This window comes from Chiloscyllium plagiosum, unplaced genomic scaffold, assembly GCF_037043375.1.
Source record: "Chiloscyllium plagiosum isolate Xiang-an unplaced genomic scaffold, Cpla_swu_hap1 HiC_scaffold_5, whole genome shotgun sequence".
Classification (NCBI taxonomy): Eukaryota; Metazoa; Chordata; class Chondrichthyes; order Orectolobiformes; family Hemiscylliidae; genus Chiloscyllium; species Chiloscyllium plagiosum.
In genome coordinates, this window is record NW_028270143.1 from 133,590,655 (window position 1) to 133,604,041 (window position 13,387).

Below are 13,387 nucleotides of genomic sequence, written 5' to 3' on the forward strand. Positions count from 1 at the left end.
GATCGGTGAGGGACTCTCATCGGGGATCGGTGAGGGACTCTCATCGGGGATCGGTAAGGGACACTCATCGGGGATCGGTGAGGGACTCTCATCGGTGAGTGACTCTCATCGGGGATCGGTGAGGGACTCTCATCGGGGATCGGTGAGGGACTCTCATCGGGGATCGGTGAGGGACTCTCATCGGGGATCGGTGAGGGACTCTCATCGGGGATCGGTGAGGGACACTCATCGGGGATCGGTGAGGGACTCTCATCGGGGATCGGTGAGGAACTCTCATCGGTAAGGGACACTCATCGGGGATCGGTGAGGGACTCTCATCGGTGAGTGACTCTCATCGGGGATCGGTGAGTGACTCTCATCGGGGATCGGTGAGGGACTCTCATCGGGGATCGGTGAGGGACTCTCATCGGGGATCGGTAAGGGACACTCATCGGGGATCGGTGAGGGACTCTCATCGGTGAGTGACTCTCATCGGGGATCGGTGAGGGACTCTCATCGGGGATCGGTGAGGGACTCTCATCGGGGATCGGTGAGGGACTCTCATCGGGGATCGGTGAGGGACTCTCATCGGGGATCGGTAAGGGACACTCATCGGGGATCGGTGAGGGACTCTCATCGGTGAGTGACTCTCATCGGGGATCGGTGAGGGACTCTCATCGGGGATCGGTGAGGGACTCTCATCGGGGATCGGTGAGGGACTCTCATCGGGGATCGGTGAGGGACTCTCATCGGGGATCGGTGAGGGACACTCATCGGGGATCGGTGAGGGACTCTCATCGGGGATCGGTGAGGAACTCTCATCGGTAAGGGACACTCATCGGGGATCGGTGAGGGACTCTCATCGGTGAGTGACTCTCATCGGGGATCGGTGAGTGACTCTCATCGGGGATCGGTGAGGGACTCTCATCGGGGATCGGTGAGGGACTCTCATCGGGGATCGGTAAGGGACACTCATCGGGGATCGGTGAGGGACTCTCATCGGTGAGTGACTCTCATCGGGGATCGGTGAGGGACTCTCATCGGGGATCGGTGAGGGACTCTCATCGGGGATCGGTGAGGGACTCTCATCGGGGATCGGTAAGGGACACTCATCGGGGATCGGTGAGGGACTCTCATCGGTGAGTGACTCTCATCGGGGATCGGTGAGGGACTCTCATCGGGGATCGGTGAGGGACTCTCATCGGGGATCGGTGAGGGACTCTCATCGGGGATCGGTGAGGGACTCTCATCGGGGATCGGTGAGGGACACTCATCGGGGATCGGTGAGGGACTCTCATCGGGGATCGGTGAGGAACTCTCATCGGTGAGGGACTCTCATCGGGGATCGGTGAGGGACCCTCATCGGGGATCGGTGAGGGACTCTCATCGGGGATTGGTGAGGGACTCTCATCGGGGATCGGTGAGGGACTCTCATCGGGGGTCGGTGAGGGGGCAGTATGGTGTGTGAGGCACCTTGGAGGCTGTGTGCTCCTGGCTTACTATTGTCACAGGATCTAATGGTCATGGGTTCAATCAGCACCCCAGTAGATGGATTGCAAAACACAGGTCAACATTCCTGGTGGGGACCAACCCATCCTTACTCAGTGTTCTTCTGATCCTCCTCAATCTGGCCCAGGCATGGCTCCCTTTCAGAAATGACCACAACTTCCTGTCTCTCTCTTTACATCCTCTGAGCAACTCAGCAGGGTTTCACTAGCAATGCTTCTAAGGGTCGTGGATACTTTCCTCTTGCGCTTGACCTCCCACAATGCATCACCACCCCTCACACTTGTCCGTATTAGACTCCATCTGCCATTTCTCCACTCAACTCTCCATCCAACCTATATCCTACTGTATCATTTGACAACCTTCCTCACTATCCACAACGCCACCAATCTTCATGTTCTCTGCAACCTTACTATTCAGACTACCAACATTTCATCCAAATCATTATATATTACAAATAACAGAGGTCCCAGCACTGATCCTTGTGGAACCTCACTGGTCGCAGACCTCCAGACAGAAAATGCTTCTCCCACCACTACCCTCTGTCTCTATGACCAAGCCAATTTGGTATCCAACTTACCAACTCACCATGGATCCCATGTGACTTAATCTTCGGAAACAGCCTACCATGAGGGGTCTTGTCAAATGCTTTAGTAAAGTCCAAGTAGGCTACATCCACTGCCCTACCCTCATCGATTATCTTCATGACTTGCTCAGAAAACTCAGTCACATTTGTGAGTAAAGACCTTCCCCACACAATGACTATGTTGACCATCCGCAGTAAGTTCATTCTTTTTCCAGACGGGAGTACATCCTGCCCCTAAGAATCTAATTATTTCCCACCCATTGATGGGATTATTCTTGTTGCCATTTTTAACCATTGGCTATCCTCCAGTCTCTCCAAACTTCTCTTCAAAAACAGAGTGACTGTGAGGAACACTGACTGCTGTGTCAGAGGAGAGACTGAGCCTCAGGATGGTTAATAGCTACCACATTATCTCCCTTGTCTGATTGTTTATCTGATATCCTGGACTGGGTGATAGAAATTTACACCAGTCCCATAGTCCATCCTGCTGCCTGTGTAAGGCAGAAAGGGTGGCAGAGGCTGAAACGCTTATTGAAAAACCCTTGAATAACTGCACTGAGAACAGTAACGTACACAGCTACTAACCAGAGAAATATTAAACTAGGAGCTGGAGGGGGCCATTCAGCCCCTTAAGCCTGCTGCACCATGCAATGACAATTCTTCCAACTCAATCCCCTGTTCCCACTTTCTCCCCATACCCTGAGATTACTTTCACCCTGAGAACTGTACCCAACTCCTCCTTGGAAACATTCAGCGTTTTGACCTCAACCACTTTCCGTGGTAGAGAATTCCCCGCTCGCTGGGAGAAGGAATTTCTCCTCCTGAGAGACCCAGAGCTGGAAGGTGTGATAGCGCTGGGTCACAAACCCAGGGAGGCAGGGGATAAAATAATCCTTCCAGAATCACTGCTATTCTCCTCATAACCTTCATGTCAGACTTTCTCCAGAGATAGGTTTCCGGTCAAATATCCTTCTGTATCTCCACCACACACCTTACCCATCCCCCCAACGCTGCCTCAGCTCATTGGCTGCAGAAACCCTCATCAAGCCTCACTTACCCTCAGTCGTAAAACACAGGCAATAGGATACCACAGCACAAAGCTAAGGTTAGGATAGAGGGGGAGCCAGGGCAAACCACATACACTCTGGCTCTGAGGTAGAGGTTCTGCAGTCATGGCTGAAACAGGCCATAAACCAGACGCCCTAATGTCTCTTCCTGCTCTGCTGGCTACCCTAACCCTTACCCTCACCCACTCACCCAACCCAAAACCCCTCCCCGAGGCTGGCCCTGTCCTTACCCCCAGCAAGGTCTGCTTGCCCATCACTGCCCTGTTCACTAACACCGGCTCCTCATGTATAACATTCTCATCCTCCTTTCCAAATCCCTTGGCAGCCTGTCGCTACCACAAATGGGTTCTGAAGCAGGGTCACTGGACCCGAAACATTAACTCTGCTCTCTCTCCACAGATCCTGTCAAACCTGCCGAGTTTTTCTATCAATTTCTGTTTTTGTTTCTGATTTCCAGCCTCCATAATGTTTTTGGTTATTTTTACCAGTACTCAAATTCAATATTCCAATATTCATTTCAATATTCAATGCAGGTTCTGTTTGACAAATATTCAAAGGTAGAGGAGGAGAATGGTATTATTTCACTCATTTTTATTCATGCTACACATACCTTTTTTATTAGGATTTATAACTGACCCATGTTCGCATGTTTTGAAATAAAGAGCTGCTTTTGAGCAAAACCTGTTTTCTGAGGTTTCAAGTTGACTATCATTTACATGAATACAAACAAGTGTGCACACACACACTGACACACACATTCACTCACAGACACACACACTCACTCAGACACACACTCACTCACAGATATACACTCACTGACTCACACATACTCACTGACACACACACACTCACTGACACACACTCAGACACACATTCACTCACAGACACACACTCACTCAGACATACACTCACTGATACACACTGACACACCTCTTACTGACACATACACACACACTTAGACACACACATTCACTCACAGACACTCACACTCAGACACACACTCACAGACATACACTCACACACACACACTGACACACCTCTCACTGACGCACACATACATTCACTCACAGACACACACACTCTCACTCACAGACACACTCTCACTCACAGACACACTCACTCACAGACACACACTCTCACGCTCACTGACACACACACTCAACACACTCATTGACACACACATTCGCTCTCACACACTCACTGACACATTCTCACACACTGATACACACACACAGACATACAGTCACAGACACACGCTCACAGACATACACTCACTCACACGCACACATACATACATACATACACACACACACTCACATACACTCACTCACTCACACAGACACAGTGTTGTGGGTATGTTTGAGATACTTTGCCCACATTCTCTGCCTTGCTAAAGGTAACAGTGTTAACACCAGTATCTCCCCCAACCACAAAACAGTTGTGACCACATTCAGACAGTCTGCCATGGGAGGAACATCCAGCAGGCCAGCACCGAGATAAAGTAACTTGGAAAGGACAGTCAAAGGCTTTTGGTCTTTTGTAACATGGCAATGATGAGGTAAAAGGCATTAGCAACACGCAAACCCCAGGCACTGGACATCTTCAACTCAGAATCTAACCAGTTAAGAGATTAGCCTGTAAAAATAAAGTGCATGTGATTGGGGTAGTGTGTTGAGTGCCTTTGAGAACTGGTTGGCAGACAGGAATTAAAGCACAAATGGGTTGTTTTGTGAGTGGTGGACAGGCAGTAGTGTGATACTGCCCTTGGGCAGGCTGAATGAGTGGTCAAACATATGGCAGATGCAGTTGAATGTGGATTGATCTGAGATGATTCTGGGAAAACCAGGACTGCGGATTATTATCTGAAGGTGATAGATTGGGAGAGGGGAATAAACAACGGGATCGAGGTGTCCTTGTGCACCAGTCACTGAAGGTAAGCAGGTACAGCAGGCGGTGAAATAGGTCAATGATATGTTTTTTTAATAGAATCCCCACAGTGTGGAAGCAGGCCTTTTGGTCCATCAAGTCCATACTGACCCTCCAAAGACCATCCCATCCCCTCCACCCTATCCCTGTAACCTGCACACCAAGATCCCTCTGTTCCTCCACACTGCCAAGAATCCTATCCTTAATCCTGTACTCAGCTTTCAAATTCGACCTTCCAAAATGCATCACCTCGCATTTATCCAGGTTGAACTCCATCTGCCACCTCTCAGCCCATCTCTGCATCCTGTCAATGTCCCACTGCAACCTACAACAACCCTCTATACTGTCAACGACACCTCCCACCTTTGTGTCATCTGTAAACTTGCTGACCCATCCTTCACTCCCCTCATCCAAGTCATTAATAAAAATTACAAACAGTAGAGGCCCAAGGACAGAGCCCTGTGGAACACCACTCACCACTGACTTCCAGGCAGAATATTTTCCTTCTACTACCACTCACTGAGGGGTCAGTGTGGGGGAGAGGTCAGTGTGGGGGAGGGTTCAGTGTGGGGGAGGGGTCAGTGTGGGGGAGGGGTCAGTGTGGGGGAGGGGTCAGTGTGGGGAGGGTTCAGTGTGGGGGAAGGGTCAGTGTGGGGAGGGTTCAGTGTGGGGGAAGGGTCAGTGTGGGGAGGAGTCAGTGTGGGGGAAGGGTCAGTGTGGGGAGGAGTCAGTGTGGGGGAGGGGTCAGTGTGGGGGAGGGGTCAGTGTGGGGAGGGTTCAGTGTGGGGGAAGGGTCAGTGTGGGGAGGAGTCAGTGTGGGGAGGAGTCAGTGTGGGGGAGGGGTCAGTGTGGGGGAGGGGTCAGTGTGGGGAGGGTTCAGTGTGGGGGAGGGGTCAGTGTGGTGGAGGGGTCAATGTGGGGGAGGGGTCAGTGTGGGGGAGGGGTCAGTGTGGGGAGGAGTCAGTGTGGGGGAGGGTTCAGTGTGGTGGAGGGGTCAATGTGGGGGAGGGGTCAGTGTGGGGGAGGGGTCAATGTGGGGGAGGGGTCAGTGTGTGGGAGGGGTCAGTGTGGGGGAGGGGTCAGTGTGGGGAGGAGTCAGTATGGGGGAGGGTTCAGTGTGGGGGAGGGGTCAGTGTGGGGGAGGGGTCAATGTGGGGAGGAGTCAGTGTGTGGGAGGGGTCAGTGTGGGGGAGGGGTCAGTGTGGGGAGGAGTCAGTGTGGGGGAGGGGTCAGTGTGGGGGAGGGGTCAATGTGGGGGAGGGGTCAGTGTGGCGGAGGGGCCAGTGTGGCGGAGGGGTCAGTGTGGGGAGGAGTCAGTGTGTGGGAGGGGTCAGTGTGGGGGAGGGGTCAGTATGGGGGAGGGGTCAGTGTGGGGAGGAGTCAGTGTGGGGGAGGAGACAGTGTGGGGGAGGAGACAGTGTGGGGGAAGGGTCAGTGTGGGGGAAGGGTCAGTGTGGGGGAGGGTTCAGTGTTTGGGAGGGGTCAGTGTGGGGGAGGGGTCAGTGTGGGGAGGAGTCAGTGTGGGGGAGGGGTCAGTGTGTGGGAGGGGTCAGTGTGGGGAGGAGTCAGTGTGGGGGAGGGGTCAGTGTGGGGGAGGGGTCAGTGTGTGGGGGGGTCAGTGTGGGGGAAGGGTCAGTGTGGGGGAAGGGTCAGTGTGTGGAGGAGTCAGTGTGGGGGAGGGGTCAGTGTGGGGGAGGGGTCAGTGTGGGGAGGAGTCAGTGTGGGGGAGGGGTCAGTGTGGGGGAGGGGTCAATGTGGGGGAGGGATCAGTGTGGCGGAGGGGCCAGTGTGGCGGAGGGGTCAGTGTGGGGAGGAGTCAGTGTGTGGGAGGGGTCAGTGTGGGGGAGGGGTCAGTATGGGGGAGGGGTCAGTGTGGGGAGGAGTCAGTGTGGGGGAGGAGACAGTGTGGGGGAGGAGACAGTGTGGGGGAAGGGTCAGTGTGGGGGAAGGGTCAGTGTGGGGGAGGGTTCAGTGTTTGGGAGGGGTCAGTGTGGGGGAGGGGTCAGTGTGGGGAGGAGTCAGTGTGGGGGAGGGGTCAGTGTGTGGGAGGGGTCAGTGTGGGGAGGAGTCAGTGTGGGGGAGGGGTCAGTGTGTGGGGGGGTCAGTGTGGGGGAAGGGTCAGTGTGGTGGTGGGGTCAATGTAGGGAGGAGACAGTGTGGGGGAGGGGTCAGAGTGGGGGAAGGGTCAGTGTGGGGAGGAGTCAGTGTGGGGGAGGGTTCAGTGTGGGGGAGGGGTCAATGTGGGGAAGGGTTCAGCGTGTGGGAGGGGTCAATGTGGGGAGGGGTCAGTGTGTTGGAGGGGTCAGTGTGGGGGAGGGGTCAGTGTGGGGAGGGGTCAGTGTGGGGAGGAGTCAGTGTGGGGGAAGGGTCAGTGTGGGGGAAGGGTCAATGTGGGGAGGAGTCAGTGTGTGGGAGGGGTCAGTGTGGGGGAGGGTTCAGCGTGTGGGAGGGGTCAATGTGGGGAGGAGTCAGTGTGTGGGAGGGGTCAGTGTGGGGGAGGGGTCAGTGTGGGGAGGAGTCAGTGTGGGGGAGGGGTCAGTGTGGGGGAGGGGTCAGTGTGGGGGAGGGGTCAGTGTGGGGAGGAGTCAGTGTGGGGAGGAGTCAGTGTGGGGGAGGGGTCAGTGTGGGGGAGGGTTCAGCGTGTGGGAGGGGTCAATGTGGGGAGGAGTCAGTGTGTGGGAGGGGTCAGTGTGTGGGAGGGGTCAGTGTGGGGGAGGGGTCAGTGTGGGGAGGGGTCAGTGTGGGGGAGGGGTCAATGTGGGGAGGAGTCAGTGTGTGGGAGGAGTCAGTGTGGGGGAGGGGTCAGTGTGGGGAGGGGTCAGTGTGGTGGAGGGGTCAGTGTGGGGAGGAGTCAGTGTGGGGGAAGGGTCAGTGTGGGGAGGAGTCAGTGTGGGGGAGGGGTCAGTGTGGTGAGGGGTCAGTGTGGGGGCGGGGTCAGTGTGGGGAGGAGTCAGTGTGGGGGAGTGGTCAGTGTAGGGGCGGGGTCAGTGTGGTGGAGGGTTCAGTGTGGGGAGGGGTCAGTGTGGGGGAGTGGTCAGTGTAGGGGCGGGGTCAGTGTGGGGGAGGGGTCAGTGTGAGGGCGGGGTCAGTGTGAGGGCGGGGTCAGTGTGAGGGAGGGGTCAGTGTGGGGGAGGGGTCAATGTGTGGGAGGGGTCAGTGTGTGGGAGGGGTCAGTGTGTGGGGGAGGGGTCAATGTGTGGGAGGGGTCAGTGTGTGGGGGAGGGGTCAGTGTGGGGGAGGGGTCAGTGTGGGGGAGGGATCAGTGTGGGGGAGGAGTCAATGTTGGGGAGGAGTCAGTGTGGGGGAGGGGTCAGTGTGGGGGAGGAGTGAGTGCAGGAGGGGTCAGTGTGGGGGAGGGGTCAGTGTGGGGGAGGGGTCAGTGTGGGGGAGGAGTCAGTGTGGGGGAGGAGTCAGTGTGGGGAGGGGTCAGTGTGGGGGAGGGGTCAGTGTGGGGGAGGGGTCAGTGTGGGGAGGGGTCAGTGTGGGGGAGGGGTCAGTGTGGGGGAGGGGTCAGTGTGGGGGAGGAGTCAGTGTGGGGAGGGGTCAGTGTGGGGGAGGGGTCAGTGTGGGGGAGGGGTCAGTGTGGGGGAGGAGTCAGTGTGGGGAGGGGTCAGTGTGGGGGAGGGGTCAGTGTGGGGGACGAGTCAGTGTGGGGGAGGAGTCAGTGTGGGGAGGGGTCAGTGTGGGGGAGGAGTCAGTGCAGGGAGGGGTCAGTGTGGGGGAGGGGTCTGTGTGTGGGAGGGTTCAGTGTGGGGGAGGGGTCAGTATGGGGGAGGGGTCAGTGTGGGGAGGAGTCAGTGTGGGGGAGGGTTCAGTGTGGGGGAGTGGTCAGTGTGGGGGAGGGGTCAGTGTGGGGGAGGGGTCAGTGTGGGGGAGGGTTCAGTGTGGTGGAGGGGTCAGTGTGGTGGAGGGGTAAATGTGTGGGAGGGGTCTGTGTGGGAGAGGGGTCAGTATGGGGGAGGGGTCAGTGTGGGGAGGAGTCAGTGTGGGGGAGGAGACAGTGTGGGGGAAGGGTCAGTGTGGGGGAAGGGTCAGTGTGGGGGAAGGGTCAGTGTGGGGGAGGGTTCAGTGTGGGGGAGGGGTCAGTGTGGGGAGGAGTCAGTGTGGTGGAGGGGTCAGAGTGGGGGAGGGGTCAGTGTGGGGGAGGGGTCAGTGTGGGGGAGGGGTCAGTGTGGGGAGGAGTCAGTGTGGGGGAGGGGTCTGTGTGGGGGAGGGGTCAGTATGGGGGAGGGGTCAGTGTGGGGAGGCGTCAGTGTGGGGAGGAGTCAGTGTGGGGGAGGTGTCAGTGTGGGGAGGGGTCAGTGTGGGGGAGGGGTCAGTGTGGGGCGGAGTCAGTGTGGGGGAGTGGTCAGTGTGGGGGAGGAGTCAGTGTGGGGAGGAGTCAGTGTGGGGGAGGGGTCAGTGTGGGGAGGGGTCAGTGTGGGGGAGGGGTCAGTGTGGGGCGGAGTCAGTGTGGGGGAGGAGTCAGTGTGGGGGAGGGGTCAGTGTGGGGGAGGGGTCAGTGTGGGGAGGAGTCAGTGTGGGGAGGAGTCAGTGTGGGGGAGGGGTCAGTGTGGGGGAGGAGTCAGTGTGGGGAGGAGTCAGTGTGGGGGAGGGGTCAGTGTGGGGAGGGGTCAGTGTGGGGGAGGGGTCAGTGTGGGGCGGAGTCAGTGTGGGGGAGGGGTCAATGTGGGGGAGGGGTCAGTGTGGGGAGGAGTCAGTGTGGTGGAGGGGTCAGTGTGGGGGAGGGGTCAGTGTGGGGGAGGTGTCAGTGTGGGGGAGGGGTCAGTGTGGGGGAGGAGTCAGTGTGGTGGAGGGGTCAGTGTGGGGGAGGGGTCAGTGTGGGGGAGGGGTCAGTGTGGGGAGGGGTCAGTGTGTGGGTGGGGTCAGTGTGGGGGAGGGGTCAGTGTGGGGAGGAGTCAGTGTGGGGAGGGGTCAGTGTGGGGAGGGGTCAGTGTGGGGGAAGGGTCAGTGTGTGGGAGGGTCAGTGTGGGGAGGGGTCAGTGTGTGGGTGGGGTCAGTGTGGGGGAGGGGTCAGTGTGGGGAGGAGTCAGTGTGGGGAGGAGTCAGTGTGGGGGCGGGGTCAGTGTGGGGAGGGGTCAATGTGGGGGAGGGGTCAGTGTGGGGGAGGGGTCAGTGTGGGGGAGGGGTCAGTGTGGGGGAGGAGACAGTGTGGGGGAGGGGTCAGTGTGGGGGAGGGGTCAGTGTGGGGGAGGGGTCAGTGTGGCCGAGGGGTCAGTGTGGGGGCGGGGTCATGTGGGGATGTAGTTTATGGTGGGGAGAAAATGGCGGAACCCGACTCAGTCCCAGCGGCCAATCAGAGCTCGCCACCGGAATTAGCCGACGGGAATGGAGGAGGGCTGGTGAGGCGGCAGCCAATGGGAGCGTGAGGATTCTTTTCGATTGACCAATAGGATAGACTCTGGACAATTGACCAATGGGAACGCGGGGACTCTGTGCTTTTGACCAATGGGAGCGCGGGACTCTGTGCTGTTGGCTAATGGAAGGCGGGGACTATGTGCTTTTGACCAATAGGAGGCGGGGGCTATGAGCATTTGACCAATGGGAGGCGGGGGCTATGTGCTTTTGACCAGTGGGAGGCGGGGACTATGTGCTTTTGACCAATGGGAGGCGGAGGCTGTGTGCTTTTGACCAATGGGAGGCGGGGACTGTGTGCTTTTGACCAATGGGAGGCAGGGACTATGTGCATTTGATTAAAGGGAGGCGGGGACTATGTGCATTTGACCAATAGGAGCGCGGTACTATGTGCATTTGACCAATGGGAGGCGGGGACTATTTCCATTTGACTAAAGGGAGGCGGGGTCTATGTGCTTTGGCCAATGGGAGGCGGGGATAATGTGCTTTTGACTAAAGGAGGCGGGGACTATGTGAATTTGACCAATGGGAGGCGGACACTCTGTGCTTTTGACCAATGGGAGGCGGGGACAATGTGCTTTTGACTAAAGGAGGCGGGGACTATGTGCATTTGACCAATGGGAGGCGGGGACTCTGAGCGGTAGACGAATGGGAGCGCGGGTGTCTTGGTGCTGGACCAATGGGAGAAGAGGGCGGTCCGGAGCGTGGCCAATCGGAGCAGAGCCTCTGGCGGCGGGAGACGGAGAGGAAGAAAAGAGGCAAAAGATGAAAGAGGAGAAAAAATGTGAGGATTGAGGGAGGAGGGGGAATGAGGGAGGGAGGGGATTGAGGGGGGAGGGGAATGAGGGAGGGGGGAATGAGGGGGGAGGGGATTGAGGGGGGGAATGAGGGAGGGAGGGAGGGAGGGGGGAATGAGGGAGGGAGGGGATTGAGGAGGGAGGGGGGAATGAGGGAGGGAGGGGATTGAGGGGGGAGGGGAATGAGGGAGGGGGGAATGAGGGGGGAGGGGATTGAAGGGGGAGGGGAATGAGGGGGAGGGGATTGAGGGGGGGAATGAGGGAGGGGGGAATGAGGGAGAGGGGGGAATGAGGGAGGGGGGGGGAATGAGGGAGGGGGGGAATGAGGGGGGGGGAATGAGGGAGGGGGGGGAGGGAGGGGGGAATGAGGGAGGGGGGGAGGAGGGGGGAATGAGGGAGGGAGGGGATTGAGGGGGGAGGGGAATGAGGGAGGGGGAATGAGGGGGAGGGGATTGAGGGGGGAGGGGAATGAGGGGAGGGGATTGATGGGGGGGAATGAGGGAGGGGGGAATGAGGGAGGGGGGAATGAGGGGGGGGGGAATGAGGGAGGGGGGGGAATGAGGGGGGGGGAATGAGGGAGGGGGGGGAATGAGGGAGGGGGGGAGGGAATGAGGGGGGGGAATGAGGGGGGGGGAATGAGGGAGGGAGGGGGAATGAGGGAGGGAGGGGGAATGAGGGAGGGAGGGAGGGAGGGGGGAATGAGGGAGGGAGGGGGGAGGGAGGGGGGAATGAGGGAGGGAGGGGATTGAGGGGGGAGGGGAATGAGGGAGGGGGGAATGAGGGGAGGGGGGAATGAGGGGGGAGGGGATTGAGGAAGGAGGGGAATGAGGGAGGGGGGAATGAGGGAGGGGAGGGGATTGAGGGGGGAGGGGAATGAGGGAGGGGGGAATGAGGGAGGAGGGGATTGAGGGAGGGGGAATGAGGGGGGAGGGGAATGGGGGAGGGGAATGACGGAGGGGGGAATGAGGGGGGAGGGGAATGAGGGAGGGGGGAATGAAGGGAGGGAGGGGGAATGAGGGAGGGGGGATGAGGGAGGAGGGATTGAGGGAGGGAGGGGATGAGGGAGGGGAATGAGGGAGGAGGGGATTGAGGGGGGAATGAGGAGGGGGGAATGAGGGAGGGGGGAATGAGGGAGCGGGATGAGGGAGGAGGGGATTGAGGGAGGGAGGGGGGGATTGAGGGAGGGAGGGGGGGATTGAGGGAGGGGGGGAATGAGGGAGGGGGGAATGAGGGAGGGGGGAATGAGGGAGGGGAATGAGGGAGGGGGGAATGAGGGAGGGGGGAATGAGGGAGGAGGGAATGAGGGAGGGGGGAATGAGGGAGGAGGGGATTGAGGGAGGAGGGGATTGAGGGAGGGAGGGGGAATGAGGAGGAGGGGAATGAGGGAGGGGGGGATGAGGGAGGAGGGGATTGAGGGAGGGAGGGGAATGAGGGAGGAGGGGATTGAGGGAGGGAGGGGGAATGAGGGAGGAGGGGAATGAGGGAGGGGGAATGAGGGAGGAGGGGAATGAGGGAGGGGGGAATGAGGGAGGAGGGGAATGAGGGAGGGGGGATGAGGGAGGAGGGAATGAGGGAGGAGGGGGATGAGGGAGGAGGGGATTGAGGGAGGAGGGGAATGAGGGAGAGGGGGGAATGAGGGGGAATGAGGAGGGAGGGAGGGAGGGGGAATGGGGGGGAAATGAGGGAGGGAGGGGAATGGGGGGGAAATGAGGGGAGGGAGGGGAATGGGGGGGAAATGAAGGAGTGAGGAAATGAGGGAGGGAGGGGAATGAGGGAGGAGGGAATGAGGAGGGGGAAATGAGGGAGGGGGGGAATGAGGAAGGGAGGGGAATGGGGGGGGAAATGAGGGAGGGAGGGATGGTGGGAAATGAGGGAGGGAGGGAGGGAATGGGAGGGATGGGGAATGAGGGAGGGAGGAGGGGAATGGGGGGGAAATGAGGAGGAGGAGGGGAGGAGGGGAATGAGGGAGGAGGGGAATGGGGGGAATGAGGGAGGGGGGGAAATGAGGAGGAGGGGAATGAGGAAGGGTGGAATGAGGGAGGGGGGAATGGGGGGGGAAATGAGGGAGGGAGGGGGGGAATGGGGGGGGAAATGAGGAGGGGGGGGAAATGAGGGAGGGGGAAATGAGGGAGGGGGGGAATGAGGGGGGAATGAGGGAGGGAGGGGAATGA

The 13,387-nt window shown here is 58.7% G+C and overlaps 1 protein-coding gene across 1 annotated transcript in view; it reads left to right on the top strand.

Annotated features, from left to right (window-relative positions):
• The first annotated feature begins 11,154 nt into the window (after window positions 1–11,154).
• The window catches only part of tonsl (tonsoku-like, DNA repair protein), an 83,646-nt gene continuing 81,413 nt past the window's right edge, over window positions 11,155–13,387 (top strand). The window contains exon 1 of the mRNA XM_087987699.1: window positions 11,155–11,203. Within this exon, the coding sequence (XP_087843825.1) occupies window positions 11,185–11,203 (19 nt within the window). The 5' untranslated portion in view covers window positions 11,155–11,184. The remainder of the gene's footprint in view (window positions 11,204–13,387) is intronic.